The sequence below is a fragment of the Macrosteles quadrilineatus genome, unplaced genomic scaffold, assembly GCF_028750875.1.
Source record: "Macrosteles quadrilineatus isolate MER2022 unplaced genomic scaffold, UCM_ALF_1.0 Scaffold_1__1_contigs__length_201487025, whole genome shotgun sequence".
Taxonomy (NCBI): domain Eukaryota; kingdom Metazoa; phylum Arthropoda; class Insecta; order Hemiptera; family Cicadellidae; genus Macrosteles; species Macrosteles quadrilineatus.
The window spans coordinates 157297670-157312297 of record NW_026542594.1 but is presented as its reverse complement, the minus strand read 5'-3'; the positions used below and the strand labels follow the sequence as shown (position 1 = coordinate 157312297).

Below are 14628 nucleotides of genomic sequence, written 5' to 3'. Positions count from 1 at the left end.
TCGAACGCACTAATAATTCAAAGCCAGCTAGACATGCGCCATGTCAGCTGTTGACTGTAGAGTTAGACAGACTGTCGATTTAGTGAGGTTTTACTGTTAACATTTAAAAAAAAAACCTTTAACATATTCTTACAAAGAGAAAAAGCCAAATTGTATAAAAACAAACACTGACAATGGCGATGACTCCTTGGTACGTCAGGACTCTTGATGTGTAGATTTTGTTCTGCAGCAAGTCCTGTATCCACATAGGTTTCCATTTGGAGGACAAATATTTCTGGTTGTGGAGGAAATATATAGGTGACCAACATTAATTATTGGTCACCTTAATAGTTCCTTTGCAACCATAAATCTTCAACAGGTACAATAGCGCTGTATGTGGTGCGATGGCAAGCAAGTCAACCTGTGCTATCCTAATACATCATTAAATACAACTTTTTCTTCGAATAAATGTTTTACTAATTTAAAAAAAGGTGTATTTTTACGAGAAAACCCCAAAAGAAACTTGCTATATTTATTTGTTCACACATTATTTTTATTAAGAACATATATTATCGGTTCTATATTAGTATTACGGCCTTAGGGTTGGTCCAATGGTGGCCGGGAATGATGGGTTTGTACAGTTGTAGATTATTATTTTTATTACAATTAATTACATTATATTTGCAACTGAAATGTTATTCTTTTCTTGGTTATGTTTAATTTTAAAGAAATATCTTTAGGCCTACCTCAAAATATGAACGCAGCCTTGTCCATTTGTCAAAAAAAATAAGGAACTCTGATTGTTCCATGAAATTTCATTGACTTCAAAACTAAACTGCTCCTCAGTTTTGATTTTGTGTGTTCGAGAATCAATAAAAGAGACAAGATCTTCTTTATTGCCAACGGCTATTGTGTTTCCATCAGGTGCCCAGGTTATATTTATGTTTTCTCCTGGAAAGAAAATTATTGAAATAATCAGTCACGACTCACCATTAACACCACACATGTACAGAATTATTATAATTAACTAATGTGTATTTGGGTGTATGTTAGAATGATGACTCTTTGCCAAGACTAGGTTGCATACCCGGTTGGCTGGTTCCTCCATGGATCACAGTAAATTATCCGTCAAACAGATAGTTTTATTGTATGCCATCATGCTACAAACACCTTAAACTTTCTTGTCAAGACTTAAGATTTCATTAGTGAGGAGTTGGATTTTTCAAGCATATCATCATGGATTGGTAAATTTGTTTCTGAGAGGTGTTTATCAACTACATGGTGGACCATTTTGAGTAAATTGGAGGGCCTCTGGCCAGGCCGCGTTAAGGGTCAATGGAGCCCTGGACAAACTCAAAAGCAGTGCCCCCCTTTTTTCCTAGTGCGGGCAGTAGATGGACGTGCAGTGCCTGCCAGGCGCCCCTCAGCCACCGGCGTCCCTGGGCATGTGCCCAGTCTGACCGTTTATAAAAGCGGACCTGGCCTCTGGCAGTAGTTAAAATCGTCAGGGCAAAATTTGGCAAACGAATGTATGATAGTGGACGAGTCATAAAGAGAACATTTTTGTGTTTGGTGGTACCGTCACTACGAATAAGACCTTCCTTGTGTCTGTGGAATAAAGGGTCTCTAATACATTGCTCCATTGCTGGCATTGTTACGAACTTGGATCCCTCCTAGTAATACAGTAAAACCTCAATAACAAGTCACCCTTCACAACAGTCTTATTTGACAATTCCCAAGAGTGACTTGTTATCAAGGTTCTAGAGTAGGTACCAACATCAGTACCACATGGGAGGAAGTTTGCTTGGGGTCTTTTCAGTCATTTTTTTCAGCCGATTTTCTTTTCTACTGACTATTTCCTTCTAATAATTAAATAATATGTAGGCCTATACTTTTTACATTAGCCTATTTCATACTTTACGAAACAAGAATTGGTTGACGTGGGACTTGTGTACTTTTACGGGCCTATAAGCTCTAAGGACTTCTAGAAATGAAAAGCTACCCATCCTCAAAATATTAGGTTGCAGGGAGTTCTGAGTAAGCCAATCACTGTCATTACCAGTACCGTAATACTGACCTTTAGTATTGATGGTAGCTGCAGACCTCTGGGCCCTGGCATCCCATATTCTAACAGTCTTATCACCACTAGCTGTGCTAAGCAACTCAGGGTTGGATGCATGCCAACACAGTTGGTCAACACTTCCAGTGTGGCCGCGAAACGTGTGTTCTTTGTTCTAAAAGAAAAACATCAGTACAGTATACAGATCAACTAATTTGCCACTTATTTTAACTAATTTCAACCTTCCCGTCCACCAAAGCTCCAGATTCTCTAAGAAGCCATTCAATGCTGGGTCCAGACTTTTTAACCTTCTCCCAATGGACATCAATGCCTGCAACCCAGGGACAATGAAGAGTTTGAAGCACGATGTATAAGAGTGTAGAAGAATGCCACTTTTTTTTAAAAAGCCAAAGACATAAAAAAAACACACAAAAAACATGTATTTTATCCCTACTTTTGTGACACTATTTCTAAGCTCGAAATGCTTATGTAATAAAGTTCTCTCTCTCTCTCACACAAGCCTTAAAAACACATAAGAAGTCTGACAAAAACTCTTAAATAGCCTATATGATATTTTTATACATTATAGATAGCCTACATGGAATTTTAGTTTAGTGATTTTACCTATAAGCCCATTGTCACAATAAAATTGCATCTGATTACATACAAGAATTTTTTTTTCTTTAGTGACTTACAAAAACAACTAGGTATTAGGCCCCTACTTTCATATTTATTTGTCTTAAAACTTACTATCTTCCTCCTCAGAAAGACGAGGTTACGGTTTGCAATCATTTATCCTCTTCGGTCCTTGTGTGCACAAATTTAAATTTGGTCATCATTCACTTTCAGAGTTTGAATTCCCGCTAGATTTTGGTCTCCCAATAACATCTGGGCCGCTTTCCTGCCAAGTTTTATTGGTCTACCAAGACTAAATAGACTACAATACCAGACTATTTCACTCAATCGTAAGACAGTCGCAGCATTTTGTCACAGACAGAACATAACAAACCTCCAAACTCCAAACACTCACTTGTGGTTTAGGCCTACTCATGTAGGCTAATATTTTTTTCCAAAACAGGTTAGGCAACCAAAGAAACTAAAAATAGTTATATTGCAGAGACAGAAAAATATTATTAACCAAGCAAATGCTGCGATCCATTGGAATTTAATGTAGGACTAAATTAAGTAGCAATGTCCCAGGATGGAGCAGTTCCGTCTAGGAATGCCAGAGCGACGAGACAGAAATGATAAGGCCTAAGTATGCCAATGGGTTAAAAATATTATGAGGTGTGGCTCCAAGTGTCTCTAGTTTTGGTCTTAATGTTCGCCCATTTATTGTGCAATCGCAGGGTTTTATCTAGATGTATCTTAGAAACTTAAAGTATACTTTGGAAAATTATGGGCTTCAATGTAACGTATAAAACATTACAAAAAAAATGTTCAAAAATTTTTGTGGGGTTAACATTTCTCAAAAATTATAAAATAAATTTAAAAAATTATGTTTGCGCTCAATAAATTGTTATAGGCTAATTTAAATAGGTCTACAAATATTTTTAAATAGCCACTTTGTTCAGAATTTTATGAGGATTCCAAATAGGTATATGATAATATAAGGAAGTAGGTTTGCAAATAAATAAGTTATGGGCAAAAAACGGATTTCGGTACATAGCGTTTAGCTAAGAATGCATAGCATAACCATAGATAGGAATCTGGCTGATAACTTACATCAATATCACGACCTACTTCTTCAGGATCATCAACCAGCCCTTCAAAATCACTTAAAAAATCTTCTTATAATGCACCACGTATATCACTACTTTTGATTTTTAACACTAAAACGATAAACGTAATAAAACACATCAGTCAGGTTGAAATTCAGAGCTTAACAAAATTCAAATCAGAATTAAAAAAATATCTAGTAGAGTTAAGTTTAGAGGACATAGACAGTTACCTAGACGGTGACAAAAATTAGTATTAAGCTGGTTATTCTTTGTATTAACCCTGACCTGTCCAATTCCTTAAGGCAAAGGACTACGGACGGAGAGATCATGTATCATGTATGTATGTCATCAGTTGCTATGCTGAGTGCATAGCAACGCTGGTGGCGCTGCCTACAGATTGACAGGCAAAGCGCTCTCTCAAAACACTAAATGCTTTTTACCATGCGGTTGGCATTCTGGGTTATAGTAGCCTATGTTTTCTGTGATTTCGGTGAGATGAGAGAGGTAAGATTTGTGGCTAATCCTACCAGGGCCAGCAAGAAACAAGACAGAGGAATTCTTGATTCCGTAGCTCCTTGACTGTTTCTTTGACAAAAACTAGCGGCTTATGATGTTTTCGCTATATCTGAACATAAGGACCTAAGAGGAATGAAATTAGTTTCTGTGTCCAAGGGGGATAAGTTATGTACATAAGATGTTTGTCACGATTGCGTGAGACGGTGATGTCCACAAGACCATGGAAAAAAATTACGATATTAATATATACCATGGTAAAGATAACATTATCACCGATAGGCGATGGCACGGTTGGATTAAGCGAGGAGTCCGACTACCGGAGGAATGGCGCTCGTACAACAACCTAGGCTGGGATAAATTGGTTTTAGCAGAAATGCTAGGTACAAACTTTCAGACAACTGTAGCAAAAATATTTTTTAAGCATAAAAAAATGCCAGTAGGTAATAAAGTTTTTATAGCATAAGTTACCTTTCATTGTTCCAGGCAAGGTCCTGGCCCCATTTAGGTGAAAGATTAAATGGGTTGTAGGCCTACTGTAAGTTAAGAACATTGCAGTTTGAATATGCTTAAACAAGAGACAATAGGGAACTAGGCTAGGTCCACCTATACGACCTAGCCTATTTCTCATGGGGCCATACTTAGGCTAAGTTTGAAACAAACTAAAATGGTAGGAGGCTTAGGCCAGGCGCACACATGCAATTTTGAGTCGCGCAACAGTTGCCCAACTGCACATTTCCCTCCACACTGAAATATGGTCATGTGGTTCCAATCTTCAAAGCCGGTGATCGTTGTGATGTTACAAATTACAGGCCCATAGTAATCCAGTCCGTCCTCAGTAAAGTTTTTGAAGGGCTTATTTTAGACATCGTACAGCCTTTATTTAAACATATCATAATTGATGAGCAGCATGGCTTTACCTCCGGTCGCTCCATTGTGACGAATCTTTTATCCCTCCAGTGTCTGGTGTTGGAAGCCTTTGGTCGAAGAAATCAAGTTGATGCCATTTACATTGACTTTAGTAAAGCTTTTGACAAGATAAATCATAGCCATCTGCTTGCAAAGCTCCAAGGCTATGGGTTCACTGGAAGGATTCTACAATGGTTTAAGAGCTACCTTACCAATCGACGGCTTGCTGTACGCCTTGGTTCTGAAGTCTCTTCTTTCTTCGCTGCAAGTTCTGGTGTTCCTCAGGGGTCTCATCTTGGACCGTTCTTGTTTTCCATCTTTATTAATGACATTAAGAAGGTCATCAAAGTCCCATTTCTTCTATTTGCGGATGACATTAAGCTACTCGTTGAAGTTGCATCCCATCATGACTGCCAGTCCTTGCAGGACGCCCTTGATGACGTATTTGGCTGGTGCCTCTCCAATGACATGGCTGTGAATCCCACAAAAACCAAATTGATCACGTTCAGCAGGAAATTAAATACAGTGTTAGCTGACTACTCTCTTGATGGTAACCGGGTTGAGAGATGCAATACCATCAAGGATCTTGGTGTTCTAATTGACTCCTCCTTCGAGTTTGGACCCCACATAAACCAAATCTGCACCAGGGCCTCTCGTATGCTCGGATTGGTATTCCGCTCTGCTAGACATGGCTTGAGCAACCATGCCTGTATTATCCTGTACAAGTCTCTCATCCTGCAGCTACTCGAGTATGCTTCCTTGGTTTGGTCACCATACCATCTTGGCCATATTTACCATCTTCAGTCGGTACAAAGACGCTTCATCAGGTTCCTGGGATGTCGTGCTGGACTTGACTTTCGTGATGTCCGGGTTGACGAGCTCTCTAATTTGTATGGCATTCCGAGTCTTGAAAACAGAAGGCGAGTGGCTGATGTGACCTTTCTTTACAAACTGGTAAATAACCAAGTCAACTGCCCCTTCTTGCTGGAAAGGATAAACTTCCATGTTCCTTCGAGAATCACGAGACATCAGCGTGTATTTGAACTTGACCATACTGGGACCAACTACGCCAGATCCAGTCCCTTTCCCCGGATTATGCGCCTCGGGAATGTGATAAGCAGCTCTGTTGACCTTATTACTGCCTCCTTGGGAGTGGTTCGGCGTTCTGCAGCTGACAGCATCCTTGAGGGTACCCCGTAAAAGCACTGTTGTTTTGTTCCTTTTGTTGATTTTTCTCTTGTTAATTTTGTGTTCTATTTTGTTTGTATTCTTGTTATTGATATACTCATTGTTATGTTTTTTTATTGTTATATTTTGTTATTGTTATATATTTTATACATTGTTATTTCTCTGTAACATCTATACTCATTGTTTTGCCATGTAATAATTAGTTTTAAATATTGTTTAGCTATTTTCCTATTTGTAACTACTTAATGTAAAATGGTGTTTGCCGTTGGTGTTCAATAAATAAATAAATAATAAATAAAATGTTTAACATTGTTTTAAATTGGAGTGTGCACACCAAGGAAACAGTCTAGGGACAGTCGCGCAACTGTTGCAACCGATGTTCCCGAACCCAATTTGCCAGCGACTGCTCTGCGACTCAATTGTTGCGGGACTGTCGCTCCAGGTTTGGTATCCATTGAACCAAGTGTGGATGCGCACACATGCAACTAAATTGTCGCTGTGTCGTTTAGTCTCGCCCAAGGAATTCAACTACTCGTGGCCAGATCTGTCACTAAGTTAGTGTTTGCTCTCTTTTTGTTGTGTGAAGTTTTTAGAAAATTACTGGGTACAGTTTTTATACGAGTTCCGTGATGAGAATGTCAAACAATTAATTGATTAAGTTGACAAGAGGCCGCCTTTATATTTTAAGTCATTGAAAGACTGTTCGGATATTAATTTGAAGAAGAAGTTGTGGGATGAAGTGTCCTTGGCAGTTAATAAAGATTGGAACAACCTAACACAAGCGGATAAAATAAAAAATCACAACTTCAACAACAAAGCACATAGGCCTACTACGGCTGTATCATTGAAATCCATTCGGTACTGTTAACGAATGTTATGTCTAATTACATCTTAAAAACTTAAGATTCACGACTAAAAAGTTGCCTGTGTGCGCACTCCAGCTCAACTGTTGCTAGACTTCAGAGTCTCCGAGTGGGTTGCGCAACAGTCCCCTGATTAGTCGGGCAACTGTTGCGCGGCTCAAAATCGCCTGTGTGCGCCTGGCCTTAACGTAATCGATACTTGATTATTACTCACCATTCTATCCCTGTCCAACGAGAATATTGTAACTGATTTATCAAAAGAACCTGAAGCTAACCTCCTTCCATCACAGCTCCAACCAACAGAATGCACTTTTGAAGAATGGGCAGAATATTCCCTTATTTTGTTTCTAGTTTTAAAATGATTTTGTAGCTCTTCTAGGCGAGATTGATACATTCCTCCTTTACCAAATCCCATTGTGGATCGTAGGTAACTATCAAAGTAAAAAGTCAACTAGGCTATTAGGCTAAATCGAAAAGCCTAAATATTCATTTGGATTTCATCTTCATTTAAGGCCTATGCCATAAGGCACGAGTTAAGTTAATGATTACTGAACAAACGAAGTACTAGACTAGGTAGGATAGCCTACTCGTAATGTGAAATAAGTAAATAAAATGTGACTAGGTTTACTCGACTAAAACTTTACATAAGCGTCTAGACTGCCAGTGCAACTCCGAGGAACGAGCAACGAGGATCACTGGATCCTGGATCAGATCGGAAAACCCCCCACCACCGCTCCGTGCCGATGGCGTGACTAGCGTCTAGACTGCCAGTGCAAGTCCCAGGAACGGCCGATCGGAGGATCGTGGATCAGATCATACCGGCGCATCAGCATAGCTTATCTAACCATGGTGGAAGGAAAAAACATAGGTGTGCTATTCCCACATATTCTGACGTCACTCGGATTGCAAACAAAAGATCACCTGATTGTAACTGTAAAATTAGTATATGTATTTGTTTTGATTTGGTTGTTATTGTTTTGTTTCAAATCATAACAAATACATACTAATTTGACAGTTACAATCAGGTGATCTTTTGTTTGCAATCCGAGTGACGTCAGAATATGTGGGAATAGCACACCTATGTTTTTTCCTTCCACCATGTTATCTAACTGTTCGCGGAAAATTGTTATATGTATCACTGTCGCTGTCAAAACGTATAATTTGTAGATTAAATTTGAATTAAATATAATTAAACTATCATGGGGACGCGCCAAGGTCCGCGGCCAACAAGGTCTACGACCATTAACCTGACCTACGATTGATGGTGCGAAATGTCCGAGCTGAACCGGGTGAAGGGGATGTAGTCGTGTTTGCTGCCGGTAGACCTTGTTGCCAGTGGCCAACGCATCTGTTAGGCTGGTGCGGTCAGGACAAAGTCTCCTTTACATAACTAATATGCATTTGTTTATTGATACTATCATTATTATAGTATTTAAATGGGATAAGAGTAAGACTAATACAAAATTAACCCGTGCTATATATTTGTATAGCATTTTTGCTACTAAGATAAATAAATCTGGTTTCTGCTTATTTTCTTAGAATAAAAAAATCCTTTTGTATTTTTTGAAGTTAATTACCCTTTTCGAAACCCTCCTATAGTAGGTGAATAATTTACTTTAAACTTTGCAATGTTAAATAAATATTTTAAAATCAGAACGATAATTAAACTTTTGGCCAGAAGATATCATAATAAGTTTTATTTTAAAAAAGGCAACTTAAATTTTTGGGGAATGCTATTATTGTATTAATTGTAATAATATATGAGTGAACGAATCTTCTTACTACACTTATATTAACAATTGAGTTATTTGATTTTACAAGGAAATCATTGTAAAAATAAAGCTTGTTATACATAGCCGGCACTTATTGTATATGTATGGCTGAGTACCATACGAAACAACGCCTGCAAAAACTAGTATACCTTTTGCAAACTCCGCTGTATTGTGGGATGACAGGAACGCCTTTTCCATTCATTTAATCAATGGATTGTTAATCTTTGTTGCTTTTAATAATATTTTATTTATGCGCTGCTATGTTGTAGTTTTGTAAAATTTCTCAAAATTACATCATATTTTCAATTATTGTATTGTACTTATTAGAAACTAATTTTAAATATCTCTATTTGCGTCATCAAGGCTCACTTACATTACCGGTATTTATGCTCTCAGTTTTAACTGATGACTTCTAATGAATGCTAAACGATCTGCTTCAATTCGAGGTAACATGCTGCAACAAAGTGTTTCCAGAATCGAGAACTTAAGAAAACCTTATATGGCTTACTGATAACCTGTGTTAAGTAATTTAAGTCGAGTCATTTTATTTCTTTGATTTGAGACATACACCAACCTACTCAAACGAATTTTCTCCGTAGAGAATCCTGAAAAATGGGGTGATATCAACCATTTCATGTGCTACATGTTTTAACACAGAATACAGTACCTAATACAAAAAAAACACACTTATTTTAATAAGGAAATAAATTGAAAGAATAACAAACAAATAAGTACAGCTAAGGTATTTTTAACATTAGGTATATGGAAAGTTCGCTTTAGAAATGAATTATGACCTTAAAGGGCAATTTACGAAATAATGGATAGTTTGGATAGTAATGGAAGTTTGACAGTTTAACAGTTTGCTACAAACACTTGGTTGAAATGAAACATTTTACTACAAGTGTACATGTTGCTCGAAATCGGGCAATTGCGAAGAAGTAAAGTACGGTAGTTGTTTAAAAACAAATAACTTATTTAAAACCTAATAAAAGTCATAATTTCCGATGAGTTTAAAAGACTCAACTCATAGATCACGTACCTAACAGTACCATATAATCAACATTTCTTGTAAATATTTTATAATTTTTCAAAAGCTGATCTAGTTTTTTAGTGTATTCTACAAATATTTCCCACTTATAGCCGCATTAGGTTGTCCATGTTGATCTTCGTCAATGATAATGTAGTCTGCATGGTACTACCCATTGTTGCCAGTACGTTTACAAATTTCTGTAATTTTATACAACGATAACATTTTGTTTACATTACTTAAGAACTGCCTGATTTTCTGCATAACCTCTCTATCACAATTGTATTTGCTTCAATTGGCAATAATTTGGCTAGTTACTGTTATAACGTATGTTATATAATTGAGTACACGTATATTCAATTATATACGTGTATACTCAATGGATAAATTTACCTGAAAAAATGCAGGATTGAAAGGTCTAATATTGTTTAGATGGTTTTTTGTTTCCCTTAAATGTGAATAATGCAAATCCTTCAATGAAAGTTTTATTAAAGTTTTTTGGATGTAGTCATATTATTTTAAATCTCTTGACTTTTAATAAAACATATATTTAATGTCCTTGCCGTAAGTTTAATTCAGCCTTAGAGTGTTTTCCTTTGCCAATAATCATAAAGTTAAGTCCGTGTTTCCTACAAAATAGTAACACTTCGACTAACATCCTTGTTCATTTTTTGTGGGAATATTCATACTGTAGGTGTTCTTCATTATATAGGAGGTAATATATATCAAATTGCCAAGGCTTTTTCGATTATTTAAATTGTAAATTAAAGTAGTACATTTATTTCATTTCTATTCAGCCAAAATCAGTAAATGAACCCAATGCGTTTCGTTGAATTGAAAGATAAATAACAGCAATTAAATTATACAGCTGATCAAAATGTAAACAATTATGTTCTTCATAAGGAAAACATGGGAACCTTTAAAGCCACTGGGGCAGAGCTTAAGGGACTTTTTCATAAATGTAAGGCCAGTTTGCAGATCTACTCGACACGCTCTTTCCAATGAGACGTCAATGGATAAAATCGGTTAAGAAATGGCGGAGGAGTTCAACCGACAAAGTTTCATGTAGCGTATTAATTATAAAGATTTGAATTTGGGTTGGCGCAAATATTACAATAGAAAAAAGAGAGAGAGCCTGGATGAATTGATATACTAAAAAGAAAACAGCAACAGAGACACTATAACAGTATATCTATCTACTAGCAGAATACCCGTCCTTCGTACGGGGTTGGCATTTAAGTATAAACGGCTTATTGCTGTTATACTCGAGCTTTGCGTTTGCAATGGAGAAGGACAAAGTTTGATAAAATATGATTCTTTAAATTTTTCAGTATTCTATATAGTATTACACGTATACTACTTCACCTAAACAATAGAGAGAAAAAATTATCACAAATTCACAAAATATCACAAATTATTCATGAAATTAAAAACATAAACTTAACTGTAAACAATCCTACTTTGAAAGTTAGTTCTCATTGCGTATCACAGTTTTTTATTGCTGCTCAATTAAAAAGAGCTGTTTTCATAAATGCAAAAAAATATAGTGCTGCTCCCTGTTGGTAAATCTTATAACTTTTTAATGCTTTTCCATATCATAGAACCAACTTTTTAAGTTGAAACAGCTGACTAAATTCTTAAATTCCCTTTAAATATGAATACTCATAAGGTTAACATGGGGAAGTACAGAGCCACTGGGGCGGAGCCCGAAAGGATTTTTGAGATAAGAATATGCCTATATGTTAATCGGGAATGTGAGCTATCATAATGCCAAATTTCAGCCCAATCCGTCCAGTGGTTTGTGCGTGATTGAACTTCAAACAAACAAACAAACAAACAAACACACAAACTTTCACATTTATAATATTAGTAAGATTACTTATTTAATACGCAAGCAGGTTTTTTGTGACAATTAATCCTCCGAAACTACTGAACCGATTGGCATGTTTTTGGTATCATTGGAAAGAGCGTAACGTGAAGTTGTGCAGGAAACCTTCTGCTTAGGGAAATAATTAGAGAATGAGGCCCAGAGGTCCTTTAAAGTTTCGTATTTCTCCATAAGATTAACATGGGAAACAAACACTGTTATGAAATTCCAACCACTGTTGGCAGAAACTAAAAGTGAGAAGAAGAACATATGTTAATTGTAAACAGTCAATACGTTTGCTAAGAAACTATTGATTTCCTATAGGGAAATTTGCTAAAAAAAACCAAGTGCTGCACGTGGTAGGGACTTAAACGTGAAATCTGTCCATAAAGCACATTTGTCTGATATAAGGTTTTTGCGTAAAAATTAAGCTCTTAATTAGGACATTGAACTATGATAATTATTATAATTCATTTTTATTTTAACAATATATATCCACCACCGCCAATGCGTCGATGATATTATTTAGCTACAACTGCAGTGACCCTTGTCGCGGCTGTAGCTACCAGCTACCTGCCCTGCCGCCGAGAGAAAGCTCGCACCCCAACACATCAGTCTTTGTTTGGGTTTCAAGGAACGCAAGCTCTTTGTTCTCTTGCTCGCAAAACTGGACGCTCTGGTCATCGAACCGCCGCGCCGCTCCGCTTCTGCGGTGTTATGCAGCCCACGAGGCTTTGCACCCCCTGTGGCCACCCCGTGTTTTGTAGTAGGTGTTTGGTGTTTGAGGGCATTTGTCTCTCAACAGTTATTCTCTATTAATGGAGATGGTACTCAAGTAAGAGTACCGATAACGTGCCCGGCATGTCATTCCATTGTGGACCGAATAATTAGGGGTTGTTATTTAAATTAAATGAATTGTTGTTTTTACATATTTTATTTTACCCAATCTGGCTGCTTCCATAATTTATGTTACTTCAATTATACATACACTCACTCACATTTACGTACGGAAAACACTTTAATCTGTCATATTATTCGTTATTATAATATGTCGTATTATTATTATATTAAGAATCTACACGCTGAAGAAACACTCTTTTCCATTTTGAAATTCATAATCTCATATGTAATAATTTATTTATCTTAGAAAGGTGGCTAAGGGATGAATGCGTCCTAAAAATAGCCTACTATTATGGAGGGCCCACCACGAAAAGCAGTTTTCTTTTAATTAAAAAAGTTTGCTTATTGACACTGGGGACATTGGGTCACTTATTCTTGCCCCATAAGGAAGCCAATGGGCCCCATTTTTAGGTAAATCTTCTTCTAATTAAATAACAAATACTTATCATTCTATTTTCACTCACAATTTAATAACTCTTTATAGGTGTATTTAATTTTTTAACCGTGATTGAAGGGGTATACTGTAAGACATAATAAGTGGGCCTACAACGTATGAAATCACTTTATAATGCAATAATCATTTTCGAATTAAATAATGCCAGAGAGGAGATAGGATTATTAAAAAACTAGCTGAAGCCGGCAGACGTTGTCTTGCCTTTGGCTATTTATATAATTTAAGTATCGAGTAATAAAAACCCAAACTAATTCCAGGAATATTACAAAAATGTGTACGTTATCTTATATATTAAAACGTAACAGGTTTTTTTATTTCACGATTCTGAATCAACCACTTGACTGATTTTCATCATTTTTGCGTTGAAAGAAAGATTTGAAAGAAGCCAATTTTGGGAACTAGGGAATGTCGAAGCCACAATTTTAGTTTAGGGTTTCAGTTTTTTTTAATTAAGTTTAAAATTTTAAAAAGTCCAGCAGCCGACGCTATCATTCTACTCTAGGTTTTGGTATAATACAATTTGCTTAACGTAATAGCTGTAAACAATCAGCGTTTTCGACACAAATTCAGCATTTGGATGAAAATGAAATGACATACGTAGGGTTGACTTTCTATACTATGTGTAATGCTTTAATAATGTATACGTTTAATTATTCGGTTAGAGGACGAGAGATAATTTAAATATCTATATAAATAAAATTACAGTTTTGTCTGTACATTGCTTAGAATCATGCAGTTTTTGGTTATTTTTACGTTTCATAGGCTAAGAAAGCCGAAACGAGTCTTATCTCAATTTCTGTCTGTATGTCTGTTTATTTGTTTGTCTGTCCATTCTGTGGTTGCGTCTGTAACGCCAAAATGTCATTTTACGCGGCCTACTCCTAGAAAACTAGAGTACCGATCAAGGTTCTAATCATTTGTATGTATTTACTGGATTGGTGAGAGTGTCTTTGGCTATAAAAACCTGGCCTCGCTTCTTTGAACACAAAATAACGTGTTATCAAAAACCCAATTTTGTTCGATTTTTGTCAAATTTTCTCCTAATGTTTACTATTACATTTGATGAAATTACGATCAGCTGTTTGGATTAGTTCTCACTTCTAGCTGTCACTGATATGTTTACAGTAAAAGTTGTTTACAAATACCGCAACCATTTCCGATCAAGTTTTGTTAGCACATCCAAACCAAGTGAGATTAAAAACGTTGTGCCTTACAAAAAAGGTTTCCATTCATTGACGGCGCTTCAAGGACAGTTGTGGTAAGTGCAAAGTAAAAAATCACAACTGCAGTGGGTGACTGGGTGATCGTGGATGTTGCTGCGATCGTGGAAGATCTTTCTGATTTTGCTGTGATCGTAACAGAGGTTTAACTTACAG

At 36.6% G+C, this 14628-nt stretch overlaps 1 protein-coding gene across 2 annotated transcripts in view; it reads right to left on the bottom strand.

The window, feature by feature from the left end:
- The window catches only part of LOC128988285 (THO complex subunit 3), a 34014-nt gene extending 26159 nt beyond the window's left edge, over window positions 1-7855 (bottom strand). For both annotated transcript variants that reach the window (XM_054409505.1, XM_054409506.1), the window contains exons 1-3: window positions 7447-7855; window positions 2057-2213; window positions 726-930 (exon numbers count right to left, since the gene is read on the bottom strand). In XM_054409505.1, coding sequence (XP_054265480.1) covers window positions 726-930; window positions 2057-2213; window positions 7447-7647 — 563 coding nt within the window. In that variant the 5' untranslated portion in view covers window positions 7648-7855. The remainder of the gene's footprint in view (window positions 1-725; window positions 931-2056; window positions 2214-7446) is intronic.
- Window positions 7856-14628: the final 6773 nt, after the last annotated feature.